General features: G+C 39.6%; 1 protein-coding gene and 1 long non-coding RNA gene across 2 annotated transcripts in view; one reads left to right on the top strand and one right to left on the bottom strand.

The window, feature by feature from the left end:
• Positions 1-10980: 10980 nt before the first annotated feature.
• On the bottom strand, positions 10981-13492 carry LOC126198465 (uncharacterized). The gene is made up of 3 exons (XR_007540077.1): positions 12096-13492; positions 11873-12019; positions 10981-11776 (listed from the first exon to the last, which is right to left on the bottom strand). It is a non-coding gene; the product is annotated as an uncharacterized LOC126198465 (long non-coding RNA).
• Positions 13493-13765: 273 nt separating this feature from the next.
• The window catches only part of LOC126198464 (E3 ubiquitin-protein ligase SH3RF1), a 254667-nt gene continuing 243680 nt past the window's right edge, over positions 13766-24752 (top strand). Inside the window, exons 1-5 of the mRNA XM_049934810.1 lie at positions 13766-13979; positions 14306-14862; positions 14945-15059; positions 18267-18350; positions 18439-18575. Of these exons, the coding sequence (XP_049790767.1) occupies positions 14402-14862; positions 14945-15059; positions 18267-18350; positions 18439-18575 (797 nt within the window). The 5' untranslated portion in view covers positions 13766-13979; positions 14306-14401. The remainder of the gene's footprint in view (positions 13980-14305; positions 14863-14944; positions 15060-18266; positions 18351-18438; positions 18576-24752) is intronic.

Below are 24752 nucleotides of genomic sequence, written 5' to 3'. Positions count from 1 at the left end.
TATTAAGGAATGTAGTAAACACAGCCAAAAAGCTACAGAATGATAACTACCTCAAATTGTCATCAAATAAGAGCAAAAGCATGTGGCAACTTATTAATATGAATACTAATAGAGTAAAACAACTACAAAGTGATATTATCTTAAAAATAAATGGAAAATTAGTCTCCAGTGGGAAAGAAACAGCAGAGGAATTCAATAACTACTTTACAGAAACAGTAGAAAACCTGGCTAACCATCTTAAAAATAGCTGTCCCTTACAACTAGAACCAAACTTATGCTCTGAGACTCTATTTTTAAGGCCTACATCTGAAATTGAAATAGAAAAGACTCTTCATAGCAAAATTTAAAAAAAAAATCATCTACTGGACAAGATCAAATTCCATGCTTCCTCCTTCATAATTGCAGTAACTTTATCAGTAAACCCCTAGCCCACATAATAAACTTCTCATTCCTGAATGGTGCATTTCCTGGTATGCTCAAAATTGCAAAAATTATACCTGTCCACAAAAAAGGACGCAAAGAGGATGCCAGTAATTATCGACCCATTGCACTGCTTTCAACTTTTAGTAAAGTATTTGAACATATAATGGCCACCAGAATCATGTCCTTTATAGACAAAGAAAATATCCTGTCACCTGCTCAGTTTGGCTTCCAAAGTAAGAAAGCTACAACTGATGCAATACAAAAATTTCTAGATCATGCACTGGAGCTTGTGGACAAAAAACTCCCAGCCATAGGTATCTTCCTAGATTTAACAAAGGCCTTCGACATGGTTAATCATAGTATACTTTTGCAAAAGATGCATTCCTATGGAATAAGAGGAAATGCCTATGACTGATTTAAAAGCTATCTGGAAGATCGACAGCAGTATGTCGAATTAAATGAAACTAAGCTCTCAGGTACAGCTAGCACTGTACATTCCTCCATACATACCATAAAGCAAGGTGTTCCCCAAGGCTCCGTACTGGACCCCTTGCTGTTCTTACTTTACATAAATGACCTTCCTCACAGCCTACCAGACACAAAAACCCTTTTGTTTGCTGACGACACCTCTGTACTCATATCTGCACCCGAAGAAATTCTCCAATCTAATATAGATAGGACCACAGATTAAATAAGTTGATGGCTTCAAAGTAACAGGCTGCTTCTTAATGCAAAAAAGACAATTGGAATAACCTTCCACACTGCCCAAAACAGAAATCCATTACTACCAACTATATCACTGGAAAAAAAAAAAAAAAAAAAAAAAAATGTTAAACTTGAAAATGAAATAAAATTTTTGGGGGTCACTATTACTGATACGCTCACATGGAAAAGGCACATTGACGTTACCAGCACAAAACTTAGTAAAGTATGCTTCATGATTAGATCAATAAGGAACATCACTAACACAAGTACCCTAACCACAATGTCCCATGCACTCTTTCACTCTGTACTTAACTATGGAATCATCTTCTGGGGCCAAAATTCTGAATCAATTAACATATTCAAACTGCAAAAGAAGATAGTCAGAACAATTATGTTCAAAAAACAAAGAGACACTTGTAAACCATTATTTAAGAAACTAAATATTTTGCCCCTCCCATGCCAATACATACTAGAATTATTATTCTTTACCAAAAAAAGTATCAACAAAATTAGCAAAAATATGGATTACCACAATTATGACACAAGATCAAAAACCTCTCTAAGAATACTTCCCCACTCAACAAAACTGTACAGTGGTGGTGTCAAGTGCATGGGAATAAAATTATATAACCATCTTCCAACTTTTATAGAAGAAATAAATAAATTCAAACAGACGGTGAAATCTCTTTTAATAAAAGACTGCTTTTATACCATCCAGGAATATTTGGAATCAAAATTGTCTTAGTGCATGATAATGTATCAAAGCTGAATGTTATTAAGTCAATTTTGTCACATCATGTAACAATTCTCTGTAAAGCTGTAACTTTAAGTAACATAATTTGTAGGTAATGTAAAATAATCATTCTTCTGTGTTCTTGTTTACTGTTTTAGACTCCTGTAAACTGTATATTTGTATTGACTTATCTCATATCAGTTGTACAAGCCATTGCACTGATTTGATCTACGGGACAAATAAATAATAAATAAATAAATCAAACAAAAAAGCTCTGATTTATAGTAGACGGTACTGGGAAGATATGAGAAAAAACTCATCTCACATTAGTTATCATTTTAGAATCTGTGAACCACATGGTGCCAAGAGTGACATGGAAATAGACAACATGCATAAGTTGTGCTCTCTTGCTACTCTTTCCTCCTAGCTATTGGCTTGTACAGGAACACTCGAAAGCTCCCTTCACATTTTTCAATCTTACGAAATCCAGATGCACTATCATTTCTTGAGATAGGAAGAAGAGAAAAGCAAGTTAGCATTTGTAACTAAATGTGTGACACTATGCATGCATGTAGAGAAAGTAGGGGTCCTGGATAGAATACAAAAAACGGATGTACAAAAGGTAACCATTCATCATATAGCTGAGCTGTTGAACAACTGACAAACACACAGAAAAGATTGAAAACACTGATGAGCTTTCTAACAGTGTCTTCAGAGCCTTCACAGAAGTCATGTCTTGTACTACCTCTGCTATAACTTTTGCACTGCCTTTAATGTGAACATGACCACCAACCATACACCTGGCTGAATGGTCACCACCAAATTGAGCCAAAACAAGTATGTTTTGACCTTCTAGCACAGGAATAAGTTGAGCAGCACAATAAAATGCACATAAACGGCTGTTCACAGTATGTGCCATCTGGATCCTTCTCCACAATTTAAGCTTCTCTGAATTAGGTAGACTGGAATTGTCCTTGCAACACATTCTTTGATCCTGTAATCCTCCTGGCACCCAACTCTGCCAGCCCCTGTCCCTCATCCACCTCCACCCCTGTCTACATGCCCGCCACTTCACTAATTCAATTTTCATACCTTCCTCTTCCTCTGACCTATCCCACTCTTCTACTTCATTGTGTACCACCACACACAACTCTTTGTGCTTGAAGCAGGGCGATTCCAGCAGTGTCAGTTCTCATTCCACATCCTGTTCCCATGTAACCTAACTCCTGCTTTCCCCCCCTTGACTGTTTTAGGTCTGTTGGGAAAATTCTTGTGGTAAATGAGTAGTCTTATTGGGTCTTTGATTACCGACCTTGTCTGGATTACTATCAGGACTATGCGAAGTTTTATTTTTTAGTTTCCTTATTTTTAATTAGCATTATCACTGTAATGCAATACTCTTTCATAAAGTTAAGTCATTTCATTGTATTCCACTTATATCAAATGTATACCTTTTAGTTCTTTTATGTCCCAGAGACTCTTCTCCACATGATCTTTGACGAGCTACATAAAAAAATCTCGCCCCTCCCCCCCCCCCACACACACACACACAAAAGAACTAGGGTCAGCTGACACACGATGTTGAGGTTGCAGGTTGGTAGGTAGACAGAGGGTGGGGGTTGCGTCTGGAGGGGTGGTTAGGGGGAGAAAGAAGCAGGAGGTGGGCGGGGTTGGGGACAGGTAATTAGTATCTTGGAGAGAGAGGTAGTGGGTGTGCAGGCTAGGAATGTGGGAGGGAAGGGTGACAGCTGCATGGACTAAGCATGTGACACAAGTGTACTGGATCCTGTGATGGGAGTGACGATGAAGGTGGTGATGTGTGGATTGAGTGAGAGCAACAGGACAGACGGAGGGGAAACTGTTGGGTAAAGAGAGTGCGGTCAGTAGAGTTTGAGGCCAGAAAGATTTTTCGGAGCAAAGGATGTGTTGCAAGCATAATGCCCATTTACATAGTTCACAAACAATGATGCTGAAGGGATGGCTCCATATGTGCTGCAATCACTGTGAGGCGTTGCAGCTAGGGCGTGATCACCAATTTGTCTATTAAAGCTTTCTTGTATGAATGTATGTGGGCTCCAGTGTAAGCAGTCAGAATCTTATACAATCTGCAATGGGTGAGCTGTGTCCTGCAGACGTGCGTCATGACCATATGGCGTGGCTGCAGCATGTGAAAGTAGCGGAGAGGCACTTACAGAGTAGTTACATTCTCTGGAACTATAAAAATTAATAACTGATCTAGAAATAGCCTGAGGAACTTCATATTAGGTACATAACGTTCTGTTGTGTAAAGGAACAATCTGTCAAAAATCTGAAGTCAATAACTGTCATAATTTGGAAGTTTTTTATGTTAATAGTTCACCAACTGTGACTATTTGAAAAGATATGACAACACCTTCGGTGTTTAGATTTAAATTTGGAAAGTTCTCGTTTTAGAAAAACTTTCATAATTTTGCTGTAGTAATAACTTTAAAAATTTTCAAGAAGATATTTGTGTGTTGCGTTAGGGTGAGTGTGAAAGAGAGTACTTGTGTGAGTGTATGTGGGACATTCGCCAATATTAAATTTACAGTTTGTAATTCTCTACAGGAACTTGCAAGTGTTCCAGCTTTGTATCGTGGGGACGAATCCACCAGTGGTTCCCCTACTAGTGGATGACGGATGTCCAAGCATGTTTGAATATGTAAGAGACAGCCAGAACTTTCGCGACTATATAGTTAAATTCCAGACGTAAAGTACAGCTTAAAGTTTATTTCATTTTATTTGTTTAAAAAGAGAGTTTTGAGTTGCTTATTTTAATGATGTCAATGAGCTGAGAGCAGTGGTTGGTTCTTGCTAGATTTTGGCGCAAGCCGCACCCTGAAAGTCAGTTCTGATTGGCCGTAATTCTGTACAGCCAATAAGAAGTGAGAAGGTTTGCCACCTAAGGCCCGAGACAGAGGTGCTTGTAGAGGCAGAGAGAGAGAAGAAGGAAGTGGTGGACTAGCTTTCGAAGGAGCCAGTCATGCTGAAAGTGTCCGAACACATTGTGTGTAAAATGAAGTGATATTGCGACTTCCGTGTTTCGGTACAGTGATAAAGGTAGTTGGTGTTTACCATTAACTATTTGTGAAATTTTAAGAGTCAAGAGATATTTTGTTCTGGAGAAAATCGTGTGTGTAAACTTCGAACTAAAAGTGTGGTGGTACTAAGTAAATTTTTTTTACTGAGTATTTATGGCGAGCAAAAACTTTATTTAAAAACAACCACTGAATGCCAAGTGCAAAAGTAAATGGCAGTTTATTGACTGTCACTCTCGTAAATGATTTCGGAATTGGATAGGAAAAGTTCTGGCTGTTTGAGTGTGACGAGGACTGTGAACAGGAACTTCAATGATTTGAACACATGTGGGCTGATGATCTTGCTTAATAGCAATTTAAAAAATCCTAATGCAAGTTTAAAAGGACCTTTGAACTTAGAAATTTGAAGAGCAACCCATTTCCGATTTATTCTTTAGAGTTCAAAAGACTATTTTCAGCTTTTTGTACTTATAGTGGCCTCCGACGTGTCGTTATGAAATCTCAAGTTTCTTCAACACTGCTTTTCTGAGATCTTTTAAGTAGCTGCAGTCAGGAGTTACGTGTGCAGATCTGCAGCAGTATCAGGTAGGTGGACAATTTAAGTTGAAGAACCACCAAACCGATGTGCGAAAGAGCGCGTTATGTCGCAATTGCACAGCATATGTGGGTTTGACCACCAACAAGCTATCAACGAGAATGAATGGCCATTGGAAAACTGTGACCAAGAACGAAGTTGACTGTCCATTGGCACGATACGCCGCTGACCTCAGCGTGCTCGAGTTCACTAGCTGCTTCACAACCCATGCCATCTGGATCCTTCAGTCAAATACCCAACACAGCCTGTCGTACTAAGTTCTACACAGTTTCTGATGGCTTCATTTTACTCATTTGACTTTATCTTACCTACTATTTTCTTCATTAGGAATGTAATAGCACAGCAAGAGTTATGACTTTTTGTCCATTCTTCTCACTCAAAAGCTTGCCCTGGATCTTAGGTAGGTGGTAATTCACGTTAGTTTCATAGAAGGGAAGGGGTGCAGGGGGAGGGGAGGGGGGGGGGTGGAAACTCAATTTCTTACAAACTAAAACTCTACATTATTGAGAAACCATGTTTAGTAATCACCACACATATTAATGCTATTGTTTTTATTGACTCTGGCTACAAAGGTAAACAAAACCATCACTAGATGTGTGAAGATACAACACTATTGGAAGCTTCTGAAATTTTTATTATTAGATCTGCATCATTTTACCACATGACTGGGCAGACTGCATCAAAATCATATACATAAATATGTGTTGTTTACAACTTTTCATATAAGATATAAAGAAAATTTTTCACAATAAAGACATATGTAACAACATGAAAACATTTTGTCCATTGACTTTCTTGACTGTTGAAAAATTCTTGAAAGAGAATAACATGTGCTGTTTCACATCCTGTTCAATTTTTCTTTTGAATAGTCCTGGTGGCAGACCATTGCACTGCTCAAAACAGCATGCCGAACATTTTTAGAACAACCATTGGAAAACTATCTTCTGTTCCAGTCAGTCGACTGCTTGGAATTTTGATGTTCCTCTTGTTGTGGGTGTCATAATTATGTATTTCTTGCCTCATGCTGAAAGTCACTTCATTTTCTTTTACACTGCTAAGGCATAAAAAAACACACTAGCTGAAAATGGTTGTTATTCCTAACTGGTTGAATGAAGGTTTGCAGTGCTCCGTTCTATTGCTTGTTGTGATGATTCTGAAAGCTTTTAATTTGTAGCATTAACACGTTTTTATAGCTTGAAGTGTATCCCCATGACAGCAGGCCACAACTAACATGGCTATGAAATAGAGCTTAATAGACTGTTACAAGGCTCTGGTCAGTTACTACACCCTTTAGTCTTCTTGGAAGCCATAAGAGAGCTTGAAGTGTGCGCACGCAAATGAGCATGAGTGCACACACATGCCCCCCCCTCCCCCCCCAAACACAAACACTCTCTCTCCCCCCCCCCCCTCTCCATCTCTTTGCATTCATTTATAGTTTGCTGTCAGTCATGAAGCCTGGCAGTTTGACAGGCTCTGTATTAGCCTGGCATCCAACATAACTGAGGCTGCATAGTAGAAGGTGTGTTTTCCCTTTTCCCTTCATTCATTTTATTTTTGATGAACCACTTTTTGATGTTTTAAAAAAGGACATCTATTGCTAGTAGAGCTTGGCAGCAGTTTTCCATTTGGCAAAAAGGGTAGTGTCATCGGCAAACTGTAACATGTGGTTGTCACAATCTACACTGGTGCCCAAAATTAAAGCAACAAACTGTTATTTCCCCATGTTGTGCATATAGGCAGTCATTTTTCGCTCGTTCTGTTTGGGAGTGGAACAGGGAGAGAAGATGCTAGTTGTGGTACGAGGTACCCTCCGCCAGTACCGTATGGTGGATTGCGGAGTATGTGTGTAGATGTAGAACTGTAAAATTTGGAGGTGGTGGTGTTATGGTGTGGTCGTGTTTTTCATGGAGGGGGCTTGCACCCCTTGTTGTTTTGCTTGGAACTGTCACAGCACAGGCCTACATTGATGTTTTAAGCATCTTCTTGCTTCCCACTGTTGAAGAGCAAGTTGGGGTCGGCGATTGCATCTTTCAACACGATTGAGCACCTGTTCATAATGCACGGCCTGAGGTGGAGTGGTTACAGGATGATAACATCCCTTAATGGACTAGGCTGCACAGAGTCCTGACCTCAATCCTACAGAACACCTTTGGGAGGTTTTTGAATGCCGACTTTGTGCCAGGCCTCACTGACTTACATCGATACTTCTCGTCAGTGCAGCACTCCATGAAAAATGGGCTGCCATTCCCCAAGAAATGTTCCAGCACCTGATTGAATGTATGCCTGTGAGAGTGGAGGCTGGTATCATGGTTAAGGGTGGGCCAACATTACCGATGGAGGGTGCCACGAAGTTGTAAGTTATTTTCAGCCAGGTGTCTGGATAATGTTCATCACATAGTGTATGTGCAAATCCGTTAAGTTGGGCAAAACGGAGAACATTTTTGTCTACCATTATGCATGTTGTAGTTGTTTATGCTCTGTGTTCTTTACATTGTTCCTACTTTACCTGTGTACACTATTTTGTGGCAAAATAAACATATATTTTCAAAATCCACTTGTTGCTTTAATTTTGGACACCGGTGATTATCATTTACATAAATAAGGAACAGGAGAGGTCCTTTGGCAAATCCCTGGGGTACACCTTTCTTCAGCTTTTGTCATTGGAGATTGTACCACAGACTGATACTACCTGCCATCAGTTTGCAAGATAAGATTGAAGAGCTGCCAGAGCAACACCCCCCAGTACCATAACACTTCAGCTTATTAAGCAGTGTCTTGCATGAGATGTGATCAAATGTCTTATTGAGGGCACACTTGATCTATTTTCAAATCCCTGCCTTCTTTGTAAATGGAATGATCAAGTAGACTCAATCGTGGGTACCACAGGTGGTAGACTTTGGTTTATTGGTAGAATACTGGGGAAATGCAATAAGTCTGCAAAGGAGATTGCTTATAAACACACAAGGGCATTTAAACTCTCATTCTTCCCACACTCCATATGAGAATGGAATGGGAAGAAATCTTAATAACTTGTTCAGTGGGATGTACTCTCTGCCATGCGCTTCACAGTGGTTTCCGGAGTAGAGATATAGACAGACAGAAAAGAGTGCACCGGCCTCAAATATTTTATCTCATTGTCATGAGCAGTTTTAGGCCATTATACTCATCTCCAGATGGCAACACGTGTTTTAAAGTGCGCGTCATATATCTTGGCGGCCGAGTTTAGGTTCGTTCTGCGCATCTGACGTCACAAAACACAGTCAGCCAATGAACAGAGAACGACGTTGCCAGATCTGGCTGCAGTGCAGAGCACGGACGAGTGTCTTCAGTTTTAGAAACGTTCAGTCATAAATAAAGTAATAGAACAAAAGCCATGTCTTGATAGCAGACTTTCTTTTATAGAAAGTTTGTAAAAAGTGTTCTTTATACCAATTGCTTCATATTATATTAATTAATTAAACCAAACAAGCAATAAGACTCCTAATTCAGGCGATAACAAGGGAAGGTGTCTGTATCAATCTCACGAACCGCTTTTTCGCAATAAAGAACAGCGGTAATTGTTTATTTCCTATTGTACTTCGACGAAACATGAGTAATTCATAGTCATACCAATAGTGTTTGTCAGTATTTTGCTTGGCATATTAGAATCTTAAGGAGTGTTACTGCCATGCGAGCTGCGATAGCGTAACGGTTAGAGTGCTGAGCTACTAAGCGAAAAGTTATGAGTTCAAACCTTGTGTGGTGCATAAATTTTTCTTTATTTAAAAACAATATCGAAGTGTCTTACTTCAAGAATTTTATTCGTTTGAATGGAGTTTTTTGAAATTTCTAGTGCTTTGTCTCTTCATTAACCCTTTCGCTGCTGCAGACACGTGTTCCCCGCATTCCGCGCTGTGCGCGATTTTGTCATCACCGCACTGCTTGCCTGTGCAGACACACGGTGTTCCGACTGCTTTGACACACTTTATCATTCGATTTCACAAAAACTATTTGGCCCAAAAATTTGATTTTTACACATCATCTTGACTGATGCCTTCCGCCCATAAATGACTAAATTTTGTTTCGATGTTCAACGCAGTTATTGTGCAGCATTAAATGTAGTAAACCATTGCACGGAATTTTGAAGAGTTTGCAGAGGTAAAAGTCCATAGCGTATACTTTCCGTATGGTCGATTTTAGTTGCCACAATGTTGAGAATGAAATGTGGACAAGATACCTAAATTTCATATAAAATTTACTGTATAACAATATCTCATTTAATTTAAGTACCACATAGGTGTCGTATGTAATATTGAGAAATATTCCATCTTTCGCGACTGTAATAAAAGTTTTATTTACACCAGGCGCTTTTGGCTTTATTTTAAAGCACTTCAATCAATGAAAGGTATGGTACATACACAATGGTACTCATGTTCTCTTTCTTGTTTTTGTTCCACAGTCGCAGTTTTACCTATGGTACTGAAACATATTCCTCTTTTGCAACTGTAATAAGCGACTTATTTAGACCAGACGCGTTTCTCTCTTTTGAAGCATCTTCAGTGGACAGTATTTTGTCTCCTCCATTGCCAAGTCACCTTTCATAGTTTTGTGCTGCGGTAACACAATATTCAACGTTTTTGTCGGCTGATCAGTGTTTTAGCAAATAAATGCTGTTTGTGTGTGCCACACACAAATTTATATTTGACATAGCTCTGAGCACTTCACTGACAGGCGGTATATTCAAGTCCTAATGTTTTTGTAAGTCCACAGTTTTGTTTAATGTATTTTGTCTACTTCCTTTTGATTGATTGAAGTGCTTTAAAATAAAGCCAAACGTGCCCAGTGTAAGTAAAACTTTTGTTACAGTCGCGAAAGGTGGAATATTTCTCAATATTACATACGACACTTATGTGGTACTTAAATTAAATGAAATATATAGGTATCTTGTCCACATTTCATTCTCAACATTGTGGCAACTAAAATCGACCATACGGAAAGTATACTCTATGGACTTTACCTCTGCAAACTCTTCAAAATTTCTTGCAGTGGTTTACTATATTTAATGCTGCATAATAACTGCGTTGAACATCGAAACAAAATTAAGTCATTTATGGGGGGAAGGTATCAGTCAAGAAGATAGGTAAAAATCTAATTTTTGAGCCAAATAGTTTTTGTGGAATCGAATGATAAACAGTGTCAAAGCAGTCGGAACACCGTGTGTCTGCACAGGCGAGCAGTGCAGTGACAAAATCGCCCACAGCGCGGAATCCGGGGTGCACGTCTCTGTAGCAGCGAAAGGGTTAATGCGGCCGTGGTGGCTTTACTTCATGAACTGCGCGCTCCCCCCTAAACGTAAGCTTGCGAACTATGCTATACTATGGCGCTGCTTCTATTGGCGCGTGCGTCGTGTGCAACTGGCAACGCAGCAATCTCCCGCGTCTGGGCGGGCATGCGCGAGCCGCCAAGATAAAAGAATTGAACTATAGTATTGTCACAGTAGTCAGCAGCATGGTACCTGCTTCTATATTGCACACAAATATTTATGTTAGTGCAACTACATGAGCTGTAAGAATGATATGTATAACATATAGAAATATGCCATTTAACTGTATAAAGTAACTACAAACCTATTATCATATAAGTCATCCAAACAGCATCTAAAACAGCACTAACTACATAAATAGTTTCATGCAGAACAGGAGGAGATGATATGCTGCTAATGATTCTGACATAGTACCAGCACTAAAATAAGTGCAGCCTTCTGAAGATGGGCACAGTGGTCCAAAACCCCTTTGTGGTAAGAAAATTCATGGCTGGTGGTCGTCTTCCTCAACAATCCCAAACAAACACTGACACAGAGTCAACAACATCCATGCATCTTTTTATACTGACTACACTTTTCTGTATGTAGAGGCATGATAAATGTAGAATATTTAGTCATTGCTTGGAGGGTGTTAGCCTCAAACTGTTTTTAATTATTCTAACAGCTCGTTTTTGTTGTGTACAGACTGTTTTTAGATTTGTCTTATCATGACCGCAGAAAGTGAGGCCATAGATAATAGCAGTGAGAATGTAAACAATTCTGCTACACTGTTTACTAGCCAAATTAATACTTACACATAGTGCAAAGCAATCACAACTTAACTTGTTAGTGAGATAGTGCATGTGGGCCATCCAATCTAAATTTTCATATATGGACACCTAAAAATTTAGTGACTGCTGCTCTCGTAACATGTTTATTTTGTATTCTGATGTCCATGTCAGTTTCTGACTGTTTTCCTGTAACTGAATAATTCGTTTAAGAAATATTTAAGGTTAACTTGTTCATTTTACACCAGTTTCATAAATATCCCAAACTATAGTTGCACATGTTTGCAATACCTGGTTTATATCAGTTACAACAACAGTTGTATCATCAGAAAACATGGTTTTATGAGTACCACTGACTGGAATCTTGATGTCATTTATGTAAATTAGAAATACATGAAGTCCTAGAACACTTCCCTGTGGCACCCCAACTGGCACAGTCTGAAACAGAGATGTGTATGCAATATACAATACTGGTACTTTGGTTTTTAATGTTGCCTGAGGTAATTTCTACCACCTTCTTCTATTGCAGAGATTAGACCGGAACCATTTTTTCACATCTCCTTGTATACCAATAGTGTAATCTGTCTAGCAAAATATTATGTTGACCAATATCAAATGCCTTCAGTAAGTCCAAATTTATTCCTGTTGTACTGCTGTTTCTGTCTAATCCCATTACAATATTTTCAGTGAAATGGGTAGTAGCTGCTTCTGTACTCAGTCCTCTGCGAAAACCACATTGGTTTACAGACACAAGACTGAATTTTTCAAGGGACTTTTCAATTCTATGTTTCGTTACTATCTCTATTACTTTTGAAAACATAGATAACAAAGCTATCGATCTATAATTTCCCACTTCATATATATTGCCCTTTTTATACAATGGTTTTGACTTTTGAAATTTTTAATCTTTGAGGAAACACTACTTCTGATAATGATATACTTATTATGTGTGAGAGTGGTTCCAATATGACACTAGCACATTTTATTATGACTGAGAACCTCTGATTTATTTATGGGGCTTAGCAATATCGAATTATTACATTGTTGTTTTCGAGCAGAGGTTCCACTATACTTAAAGCAATTTTTACTCAGGCTGACCGGGGTCTTTAGAAAAAGCGGGGAGGGGGCGGCTGCTGGTTACACCCTTCCCCAACGGATGTGGGCTGGTTTTACTGATTTCATAACCTTAAAAAAATGAAAACATTTGGTTTTTGTGTTCATGCCTTGTGACTGCGAACATTTCTTGGCGGTTATATTATTTGAACCTTGAGGCAGCACTATATCTTATTTCACATGGACAAATATATTATAATAATGAAAGTGGCAAATTGAACTGTTGTCAGTGTTAATCAACGTTTACCTTCATATGATGCAATGTACCCCTTGTTTCTTCTCGGCGGTTGTGAACTGTGTCTTGACATGACAAATGTTAATGTTGAATGGAAAACAAACAAACCTAGATAATGACTAGACTATTGTGTAGAGAATAACTTTAAGAACTTGGTGTGCTTCTGCTCATACTTATTAGTTTGCGAACTGCTGCACTGGGACGTCATGTACTTGTAACTTAATTCTGTGGGCACATGAAGTGACAATGACTTTTTTGACCTGTGCAAACGTTACAATACAAGCTTATCATCAAATACTACACTTTTTGGGAAAATATGCGGTTAACACACCTCCCTTTTCAGAAAACTGCTTACAAATTACAGTTAGTTACAGCCGAATTAGATTTTGCGGCACATTTCACGTGTTCATATGAAATATACAAATTTATTACGGAAACTGAGATTAAATCACGCCTAGTTTTAACTAGGTCTTACCACATTTAACCAACCTAAATAAGAACATTTGGCTATGTGAAATAGAATCTTCAAAACTCTCTTGACGGAAAACATCTACAGCAGCCGACTCGGCACTCGCTAGTCGCTATGCGCCGGATTTGAAAATTTGGCGATTTCTGCTTGTTCCCACTAGTGTATCAATGCGCAGCCGCTTGGCATTAATAACATTGGAGAGTTTGTCTCAAATGATCCATAATATTTTGGTTTATTGGCGAATAGTTTACAGCTTTCACATTTTTCCATCTTTTTTAAATCGATCTTTGTTATAAGTTCGTACCTACCTTTCGGTTAACAACGCCCGAATTTACGTAGGAGTGGCAGCGATCTTGCATAACGGAGGTGGTCTACACCTGCTAGCGGAAAGCCGGAAATCCTAATGGTAGGAGAGGTGATTGATTCATCTAATCACAGGAGTCGGCATAACGAAAAGTGATGTGGTTGTGCGCTTCTGGACGGCGTATTAAAAAATGCTACGGTGAATTGACAGGGAAGAGTTCTCAACAACATGATGCTGTTCAAAAAATGTTAAGCTCGACTTAGTAGCGACACTACAGGTTTGCTATAAAAGTTGGAACATCGGTATTTTTGTTTTTAATCTGTCAGATTTTGCTTATGTCGCATCATAATAGCGTACTTATAAGTTGCATGAATGTCCTCACATTCATTTACGTGATATTTGCAGTACAGGTTATAAGATAGTTTTAGGATTTGAATGTAAGTTGTGGAAATAGTAAATACTTTCTGAAAACCATTAATAATTATTAGAGCAGCACTGTGCATGCTTATCTTGCAGAGTGTTAGTTTATTACTGACTGATTTTGTTAACACATCTTTCAAATTTTTTTAACTAACAGTAGTTACCCCTTTGTTTCCTCCCTAGGTCGCAAGAAAGTATGATGTACATAGTGTATTTATTATTCATTAAATGTCAGAAGTAGTAGGAAGACTGTGCTGATCATTAATATCAAGAGTCACAATGGATGAATGGACTTTAAATGATTTGCTGGAATGCTCAGTGTGCTTAGAAAGATTGGATACAACAAGCAAAGTGTTACCATGTCAACACACTTTTTGCAAGAAATGTTTGGAAGAAATTCTAAATCGGCATAAAGAATTACGATGTCCAGAATGTCGTATATTAGTGGATGTTAAGATTGAAGATTTACCACCAAATGTGTTACTCATGAGAATTTTAGAAGGCATGCGAAATGCAGCACCAAAGAAAAGGAACACTGCTGCCATTAGGATGCAGGGAGGAAATTATCCTCAAACTCCAATACACCAGACACCCTCGGTGCAGTACCAGATGACATCACAGGCAACTACTATTACTACTACAGAAAATATTACTGTGTCTCATGCAATACCCAAACAGCAGTTGCTACCAAATTTGTCTTACGCAAAAGCTTTATACGATTATCGCTCACAGGAGAAAGGGTAAGCTGTAATGGATAATTTTGTGTCCCCATTTGTACAGAGTTTAATTATTTGTTGTTATCTTCAACTTTTTGTTGCACAGGGATCTGAATTTTAAAAAGGGTGATATAATAATACTACGAAAAAGAATTGATAGCAATTGGTACTTTGGTGAGAATGGTGGGTGTACCGGTGTTTTCCCATTAAGTTATGTTCAGGTAAGTGTATGTTGCAATAAAAAAAAACTTTCTCATTTTATTAAGAAAATGTTTGAAGCTGAAACTTTATTTGTTTGACGATTTGTAACCGACTAAACTGACTTTTGTACATTTAGTAACTAATCATATGTAAGAAAGTAAGCCTCTTCTGTCCTTTGAGTGTATGGTGTTAGGGAGATATACAGCCAGTGAGTGTAAAAGGTATGCATGCTGTGCTGTTCTGTCTACGTTTCACACATTCCTCATGATTTAGAGAAACAGTGTGGTTCTTGCTTAGGTAAGCTTTTGTGCAGAACTGTTGTCAGCCTTATAGTGAAATTTATTACTCTCATAGCCTTACGTGTATTTTTAATATGTACTATGTGGGCGTATGTGCACACATGTTCTTGTTCTTAGGGTGTTCTGTGTGCGTTTATCTGCACTTTCTATTTTAAAAGTTTTGCGGCCTTTGCTCATCTTAAAAAATGTAGTACGGATGCTAAAGATCCTGCTGTCATTCAGTGACACCACCACCACCACCACCACCACCACCACCATTATTTGTTTGTACTGAATGCACAATATAACATGGCATTTCTTGTGGTGGATACTCGGAGTGTAAGCTACCAATTGCTGCCTAGTACACTGGCTGCTGTAGTGGGAGGAAGGGTGTGTCTGGCTCTGTCTCGGTGGAATGTTAAACAGAATTTTGAAAATTCGTTCTAACTTCATATGTAATGTCTTAAATGATATACAGAACGCATCACTGATACAGGGAATTTTTCCAGGTAGATTAAATTATGCAAATTTTAAACCTCTTTATCAAAAAGGTGACAAGAAAGACTTAATTAATGATTTTACTTTTGCATGGAGCCATGGTCATATAAAACTTTTTGAAAGATGTAACTGCCATTTGACTGTACAACTGGTTTTATTCCACAAGCTAGATTTTGGCCTTAGGCCATTATCAACTGTTACAATTATAAAAATCATTAGACTTGAGTAGAACACAAGTCACAATCAAAACCTGTAGATTTGTTTATGTAAACAAACTTTGACAAAGGTAAATGCAAGAAAATTTATGTAATAGGCTAATTTGCTGGCAGTTAGGATGGCTTCTGCGCTCGATATGGTTGTGAATAAAATAATGACAAAATCACAGGTTTTAAACTTCGCTACTCTGTGTCTAGGCAGCCACTCCTAATTAAAACTTAAATAATTATTGTCACAATATTGTGACTGGCAGTGGAAATATTTCTACACCCTATAAAGGAATTCAACAGCATCCACTATGGTTAAAATTCACGTTTTTCCAAAATATTCAAAAAAGCAATGTACTCGGGTAGTCTCACATTTAAGTAGGCCTAGAAACAATTTAGGCTATTGCAGTTTGGGTTCAGGAAGGATTGCTGACTGAGAATGCTAGTTATACGTTCACTCACCAGACATTATGAGCCTTATGTTATAAAATATTTTCAGTTGTTATTTTTTTTGTGATCTTTCCAAGGTATTTGGCTTTGTAGATCAAGATACTCTCTTGGAAAAACTCAAGTTTTATGGAATTTGAGTTTACATACAACTGGCTTGAGTGATACTGTAAAAAGTTGTGCTGAATAATAAAATAATGTTGGAAGGAGGAAAAAAAAATTATTGACTGAGAAGAAATCACAAAGGGAGTTCCACGGGATTCAATTTTAGGTCCACTCCTATCTTTGTACATGTGAATGACCTTCCACTTAACATTCTTCAAGCAGAATTTGTACTTTTTGTAGGTGATACTAGTGTTAGAATAAAGCCATTAGAGAGGACACAAGTTTGTCAAAGAATTATTAAGTGGTTCTCTGAAAATGGACATTCACTAAATTTTGATAAAACACATCATATTCAGTTCTGTACAAAAAACAGACATAACTACAATTGATGTAGCACATGAACAGGAGTCTGTAAATATAGTAGATTGCTCCAAATTTTTGGGGTTACATATAGATGAAATTATGAACAGGAAGAACTGTATTAACAAGCTGCTCAACAAGTTCAGCTACTTTTGCCTTTCATATAATTGCTAATCTAGCAGGGAGGGAGGGGGGGGGGGATATCAACCTCCTGACATATTTGGCATAGTAACATCTCTAGGAATTATTTTCATGTGGGTAACTCATCACTTAGACAGAAAGGATTGATTGCACATAAGTGAGCAGTAAGAATAATATATAGTGTCCACGTGCAGCCGTCATGTAGGTTCCTTTTGAAGGCATTTTAGCTGCACATTCACAATATGTATATATTTGCTAAAGAACTTCATCAAAAATAATGCTTCATGATTTGAGAAGAATAGTGATGTTTAAAAGTAAAACACCACCGAAGAAGACTTTTATTACCTGGTATGGAAGTTGTCAGTGGCCCAGAAAGGAATTGAATGAATGTACAGCAACAAAAAATGGAGCATTTACACAACAACATAAAGTGACAGAAACAAAGCAAATTTTAAATGTAACGTAAAATCACTTCATGTGGACACCTGTTCCATTGATGAATTTCTATTTAAAAACTTATAGCCTGTAAAAAATAAAAAAATAGGTTTGAAGTGTAGTCACATGAGTGAATTATTAGGGCTAAAAATATTGTTAATTATTGTTAACATTATCTTCATCTATAGATATCCTGCAAACTGAATTTTCCACATTTTGATAAAAGAATCATTCAAGAGATCTCTGTAACATGTAACTAACAGACCAATTTCCTTGCAGAGCAAGCAGCACATAGGAGTAAATGTTGCATTCTTAATGCTGACTAAAATGGAACATTTCTATGATGTGTGCTGTATTGGTTCTTAGCTAAGGTTGGCAACAGGTGCAGAAATCTGTACTACTCTGAAGTCGTCAGACATTCATACATTCCTTCGCTCCCAGAAAAGTGCCAAGTTAAATTGTGCACGAGTGCCAAGTTAAATTGTGCACGTAGTATTAAAGAGTTCACACCAATAGCAAGCTACGCTTTATGCACTACGTGTGATAATTATTTTGTAGGTGAATTTTGAAGGTATCTCATTTTTTTCATGAACTGTTGACTCTGTAAGAAGCATTCTAAATTGGCGGTGTTGTGATTTCTTAGGATATTTAATGTGAGAAGAGTAGTTTGTGGTTTTATAAAGAATAGTAAATGTTGTAATTCTGTGTTAATTTTCTCATTTTCATTATGATTGTTTCTATATTACTTACTATTTTTCAGGTGATCACACCTCTGTGTTCAACGCAGCCACAGTGCAAAGCACTTTACGATTTTGATGAAGAGGGCTGTTTGTCTTTCATTAAGGTGTAGTAATTTGAGTTCTTGAAAAGCATTGTTTATATGTGTGTACACAATGTGGAACATTTTATTTCAGTTACTTATTTCTCAACAGGGTGAAATTATTACTGTTATACGACGTGTTGACGAGAATTGGGCTGAGGGAAAACTTGGTGAAAGGATTGGAATCTTCCCTTTGGCTTTTGTAGATCTGAATCCAGTTGCACGTTCTCTAATGAAGCTGTCTACAAAGTATGTAAGATTTTTCATAAATTTTCATATTGTCATCTTTGTGGTATGTTTAGCAATACAAGGTGTTTTGCTATAATTTAATTTTGAAATAAGTAGTTCACAAAACAGTGTTCATGGTATTTCAGGTTGGAATACCAACAATATGAGAAAAAGATAGATTGCTATTCACTGTAAAGATGACGTGTTGAGAAGCAGATAGAAAGACTTACACATTTAGCTTACGGCCAAAATCTTCTTCAGAAAAGAACACACACACACACACACACACACACACAAATAAGAGCAAGCACATCTCACACATGCATGATCGCTATATCTGGCACTCTGAGTCGTAGGAGTAGGGTGTCTGTTTGAAATGACTGAAGCTTCCTTTGAATTGTTCAGAGGCTGTATCACCTGAGTCATGGGATCGGTTAAATGAACCAGTTATTAATTTACTCTGGTTGTAAAGTATAACCTCTACACATACTAACTCACAGGAACTATATATGTAGATTTCACTACAGGGTTAACTATTACGGACAGCAATAAACACTCCACCACAATTGTATTTAATCTATTCTTTTGAACACCATTAGGTCCTTCATAAAAATTTTGGCTGAACTTCTTTCTGGCTTTAGCCAGCTTTCAGAAGCTGTAATGATTTGAGCTGCAGTGTTTTCTTTTAATGCTTGGAGCTCTTGTTCTTTCGTAACATAGCTACAACAATTTACAACTACCACATTGATAATTGCTTAGGTCTACCCTTGTCCTATTTGTACCTTGCACCCTTTTAGACTGAAACTCTTTCTGTAATTTTCTGAGACCCTGTCACCTATAAAAATGCCCAGTGCCCTCCACCCCCCACACAGCCCCTGCTTCCTGTGTGTAATGAACCCCTGACCTATTAAGTGGAACCCAAAAACACACTATCCTATGGCGCAAGTTGAGGGATCTGCAGTCTACTCAGTCACGAAACTGTGCGAGACTCTTATTTAGACCCTCCACTCTGCCTTGTATCAAAGGTCTGCACTTGGTGCCGTTGGTGATGCTACAGATGGCAAACTATGCCGTCATCTTACAAACAAGACTGGCGGCACTCTTCAAGACTTCAGATAGCTGTCCAAAACCATATAGAATCTCTTCTGATCCAACGCTACACACATTGTTAGTACTGACTTGAACCACCACCTGCAGTTGGCTAAACTCCGTGCAGTTCATGGCATCTGGAAGTACCCTTTCCACATCTGGGATGACCCCGTCCGGTATGCACATAGAGTGCATGCTGGGCTTTACTCCCCTTCTTGGCAGCCATATCCCTAAGGGGTCTCATGCATCTCACATTGGAGCTCCCAACTGCCAATAATCCCTCCCTCTGTGACAGTCCAGATTTTGCAGGCTGAGAGGCTTCCTCCGAAATGGGCAAGTGATTGTATCTGGATCAGGATCTTTATCAGACATTGATAGTACCTGAAGCCTGTTTGTCAGATGAACTGGGGAGACCCTTCGATTGCCCCCCCCCCCCCTTCCTCTGAGCCCTTAGATTGTCCCCTCCCCTCCCCTCCTCACCCTCCTTGTGAAAATTGATCTGTTACCTGCCACATCTTGGAACAGCCTCCCACTTGACCATGGGTGAGGGGTCAGTCTCAGTGCAGGCTGTATCCAGGGCGATCACAGTAGTCTACTGATTGGAGGACTTGTGGGATGTGGTTGCTGTCCCTCGGATCCCCACTCCGTGCCTCCCCCCCCCCCCCCCCCACACACACACGGTGAAGCTGCCATGAATGAGAGTCACCAACTCAGCTTGAATCTGAACACAGCAAATACAGCCCCTACCTATACTAAGAGGGCAGAAATACAAGTATACACTAACATTTATTGAAATGAGAAACTGTGCCTGGTAAACACACATACATGTAAGAAATTTAAGAATTTAAACTAAAAAGCAACTAGAAAATCAAAATAAGTCGCTTCTTTTTAGAATCTGTGTCAACTTGCAGACAAAATAGTGTGCTTTGACACGCTGCTGCAGTGGTGGAAGCTACTATTCAACTGAGTGGTGTAACAACTGTATCTGGATGGAAAGAAAATTTCTTAACTGCCACAAGAAAATAAAATTTGAAGATAAATGAAATAATTAGAAGTATTTGAACACAAGAACACTATACAGTGTATGAATGAATGACTTTGACACAACGAAAACAACAACCACAACCACTTGCACACACGAAGGAAGTAGTTCAGCCTCAGATTAGTTCTGATGGTTGCTAATTGCCTGTAACTGGTTTTGCATTGCTGGTTAGTGTTACGTAGGAACAACTGGAAGGAGTCAGCAGTGCTGGCCTGATTTTTTTTTACTGTGTGTACATGTGGCAGTTTCAGACTGCTGCTTGAACAGATCCACTGCTATCTTGTTAGGTTACATGTGGTTTGTTAACTTTCTTGACATTTTGCAGGTTTAGAATTTCTAATTATTATCTGGAAGTACTAGCTGTTCCAAGAAGCTCTATCTTCACACAAAACAGAAACTTAAGTTAATTTTGATGTATCAACCAAGGAAACTGGTTTATTTGGAAAGTTCGTGCATAAATGACTAATTCTCAAAAAAATGAGTCTTGAAATCATTATAGATACTCTGTATCATTATTAGACAGTAATCCAGAGGATCTATGCTTCAGGCTGTGTACTGCTTGTTGCTATAGTGTGGAATATAGGATTACAGTAATTGAATAATAACTGAATATATTGAACCCTCCTCTTTTTTTTTGTTTTGGCCTTCTATGGACCACACTATTTCAATCGTACTTTTCTTTTTCTAAGCCTTTAACGTAATATTATCCCTTTTGTTTCCTATACTGCTCCTTTGTTGTCTTTTCTTTTAAAACAAGGTACTCTCAGAGTTTATTGTTGAGTGGAATGGATTTCTGAATATCATGCTGTGTTATCCCCACTTCTTATAAGTCATTTTCTATCTCAGTGATAGCAATGACAAATAGCCCCGTGTTCTGCATGTGTGTTGTTCTCAAAGAAACACATTTCACTAATTGCCATTCTGCAACCCTCCAACCCTGTTGGAACCATACTGGTTCTAAGAGAGCATTTGGAGGGGTCTTTATGTTGATCCACATGTATTTTATTGGTTAGTGGTTTCCCCTCAGTACCAAATTAAAATAAATAGCAGTGAGAGTGTGTATGACCTTGGGGATCACTGTTTGGAGTGTTACTTATCCTCCTCCCCGTAGGTCGCTTGGCTGCCTTGAGATGGCTATCTTAAAGGGAGAATGCCCCGTTCCCCACCCGCCTTTCTCCAGCTTTGAGATATCAGTGCACACCAACCCCTGTGGTGGAGTACCAAGGTGTGCAGTAGGGGCCATCTGATTGGCCAACTTCTTTCTGATTATGTTCTGTCCCCCCTCAATGATGGTCCTTTTGCTCACTTTAGTGCTGCCCATGGACATGTTCTGCTGCCGAATTTACAATCTCTTTCCTCACTTGACTTCATTACAATGGTCATTATACGATGATCCTTGTGACAGTGGCCACATTCCAGTGATCCGGTCATTTAATTGTCACCACCCGATGGACCAGTTGTCGCATTGGACTTGACCAGAAGAGCCCATTTGCAATTGTATACTTCTGCTATCACCTTTGTCCCATGTTTGTCATATTGCATCGACAGGGTTGTTGGATACATCTCCAATCTGAACACCCACGCTGCTGTAACTGCTATCTTCCTTAATTATCACTAATTCATAACTTAACAAAAAAAAAAAAAAAAAAAAATTAAAAATCCCATAGTAGTTGGTGCCATGGTGTACCAAAGAATTTGCAACAGTTATTAGAGACTGTTGAAGGCTCCTGCGACGTCTCAAGTGACATACTTCTCAGATTGCCCTCATCACTTTTAAGTTGTTCCATGGAAAGGCTCACTACCTAATGAATACTGGGAACACTGTGTCCCCTTCTTGGGAACGCATGCCTCTTCATCCCAGGGGTGAAGCTCTGTAGTCTACTGGGCCACCAAAGCTCAACTGTTCTGGCTCCCTCCTTTATAGTGGTACTTGGGCCAGTGTGTCAGTTTTTGCTGAACACATCGTGACCCACTTAGTAACCATGCTGGCGTCCTCTTCTTAACTTGGATACCTTTTGAATGAAGATAACTGCTTCAGACTCTTGACTCATCTTGTGACCCCCCCCCCCCCCCCCCCTTGTGGGTCCAGGAATTAGAGTAGGCCTGAGATATCCCTGCCTGTCGCAAGAGGAAACTAAAAGGAGTCTCACACTTTTCGGCCCTATGAGATCAGGTCTCATTTTATGGTTTGACCTGCCACTTTCCAAATTCTACAGAAGTGTGGGTCATATGGGGAAGGACGCCTTACGTGATGCATGAGTTATCCATAGTGCCCTGCATGAGTTATCCATAGTGCCCTTAGACTCGATCTCCTGAACCTCTTATCATGGCTTTCCATCTCAACCTGCAATTAAACTATTTGGGTGAGGACACTTTCTGGGGTATGTCATCTTCTTTCGTTGTCTCCTGTCCTCTTTCACCCCAATGACAGTATAGGATTTCTCTGCGCCCAATATCCAGCACGGTAGCCAGTCTGTTGTGGTGGGGCTGTCGTGTACCCATTTGGTGGTAGCCTCCTGACAACACAGGGATCGCGTTGCTGATGCCTGAGCTGTAAACTCCCCACGTTTGCCAAGGAGTAGATGCCTGTCTTCCTGAGGCATCCGGACTCCCACCAACGGCCATCATGCCAGTCGGCCTTTGCTGTGACTTGGTGGCGTCCGTGGGGAGAGCCCATGATGGGAGTGGGTGGCATCAGGGCGGTTGACCCGCAATGAATCGGACTAAGTCATTTCTCGCTGGTGACCGTATGGCGCCAGCAGTCTCTAAGAAGGGCAAGATCGAGTACAATGCTGACAGATATGACCCTAAATTGTTTCCCTCCCTTGCTACACCATGGGAGGAATGTAGGGTTGCAGAAAGAAGAGAGCCATATTCGCTTTGGTATTTAGTCTGTAGCAGAATGGACGGGGTCTTCTTTCTACCTATGAAGCCTCAATTTTTGTTGAACATCTTGAGGATAAGTTTGAAGAAGTGACAGCTGTCCAATATGAGAAGCAGCGCAGTCTTGATTCAGACAGCATCACCACCCCAATGCAGAGCGTTACTCACTTGTGACCGGCTAGGTGATATTCCTGTTTCTGTCACTCCCCAAAAAAGCCTCATCGTGGTTCAGGTGATTATTTTCCATCGCGACCTCCTCTTACAGTCTGACGACAAGCTCTGCGCCAATCTACAACAGAGGGGTGTTCATTTCATCTGGCGTGTTTATAGGGGACCCAAAGGCAATAGCTTTTGTATGTCCATCCTTTTAGCAGGACGACAACAGGGTTACTACCGGTGCCTTCATCTTGGCCTTTGAGGGTGATTCATTACCTGAAAAGGTCAAGGTGATGGTTTACTGTTGTGACGTTAAACCATATGTCTCTCCTCCTATGCGGTGATTTAAGTGCTGGAAATTCGGGCACACGTCTTCCTGCTGCACTTCAGTGCCACATGTTGAGACTGCGGTCGTCCACTGCATCCAGATACTCCATTGGCGCCTCCTCCCACTTGTACCAACTCTGAGGAGCAGCTCTCCCCTTGCTCGCCAGACTGCGCAGTACTCCAAAAGGAACGGAAAATTGTGGAGTAAAATTGACTTACACAGATGCTAAATGTAAATTTGAATGATTACACCCCATTTGGTTGACGTCCACATATGCTGCAGCTACATTACCCTCGCCGTCACAAGTACCAGTCATACCACACTCAGTGCCACGAACAGTGGGCCCTCTGGGCCTCCAGAATACATCCGCTCCCTTGATGGTAGGGGGAAGATCCCCTTCTGTAGCTCCCAAAGTACCTACTTCAGCTCCTGGGCCAGATTGGATCCACAGTCAAATTATAAAACATCTCTCGTCTGACTACAAGCGACATTTCCTAGTCATCTTCAGCCGGATCTGGTGCGATGGCATCTTTCCATCACAAATGCGAGAGAGTGCCGTCATTCCAGTGCTCAAACCTGGCAAATACCCACTTGATGTGGATAGTTACTGGCCCATCAGCCTCACCAACATTCTTTGTGAGCTGTTAGAATGTATGGTAAGTTGGCAGTTGTGTTGGGTCGTGAAGTCACGTGGCCTACT

Source organism: Schistocerca nitens, chromosome 8 (genome assembly GCF_023898315.1).
Source record: "Schistocerca nitens isolate TAMUIC-IGC-003100 chromosome 8, iqSchNite1.1, whole genome shotgun sequence".
NCBI classification, from domain to species: Eukaryota; Metazoa; Arthropoda; class Insecta; order Orthoptera; family Acrididae; genus Schistocerca; species Schistocerca nitens.
Note: the sequence above shows the minus strand (reverse complement) of the source record. Positions and strands in the feature narration are given on the sequence as shown.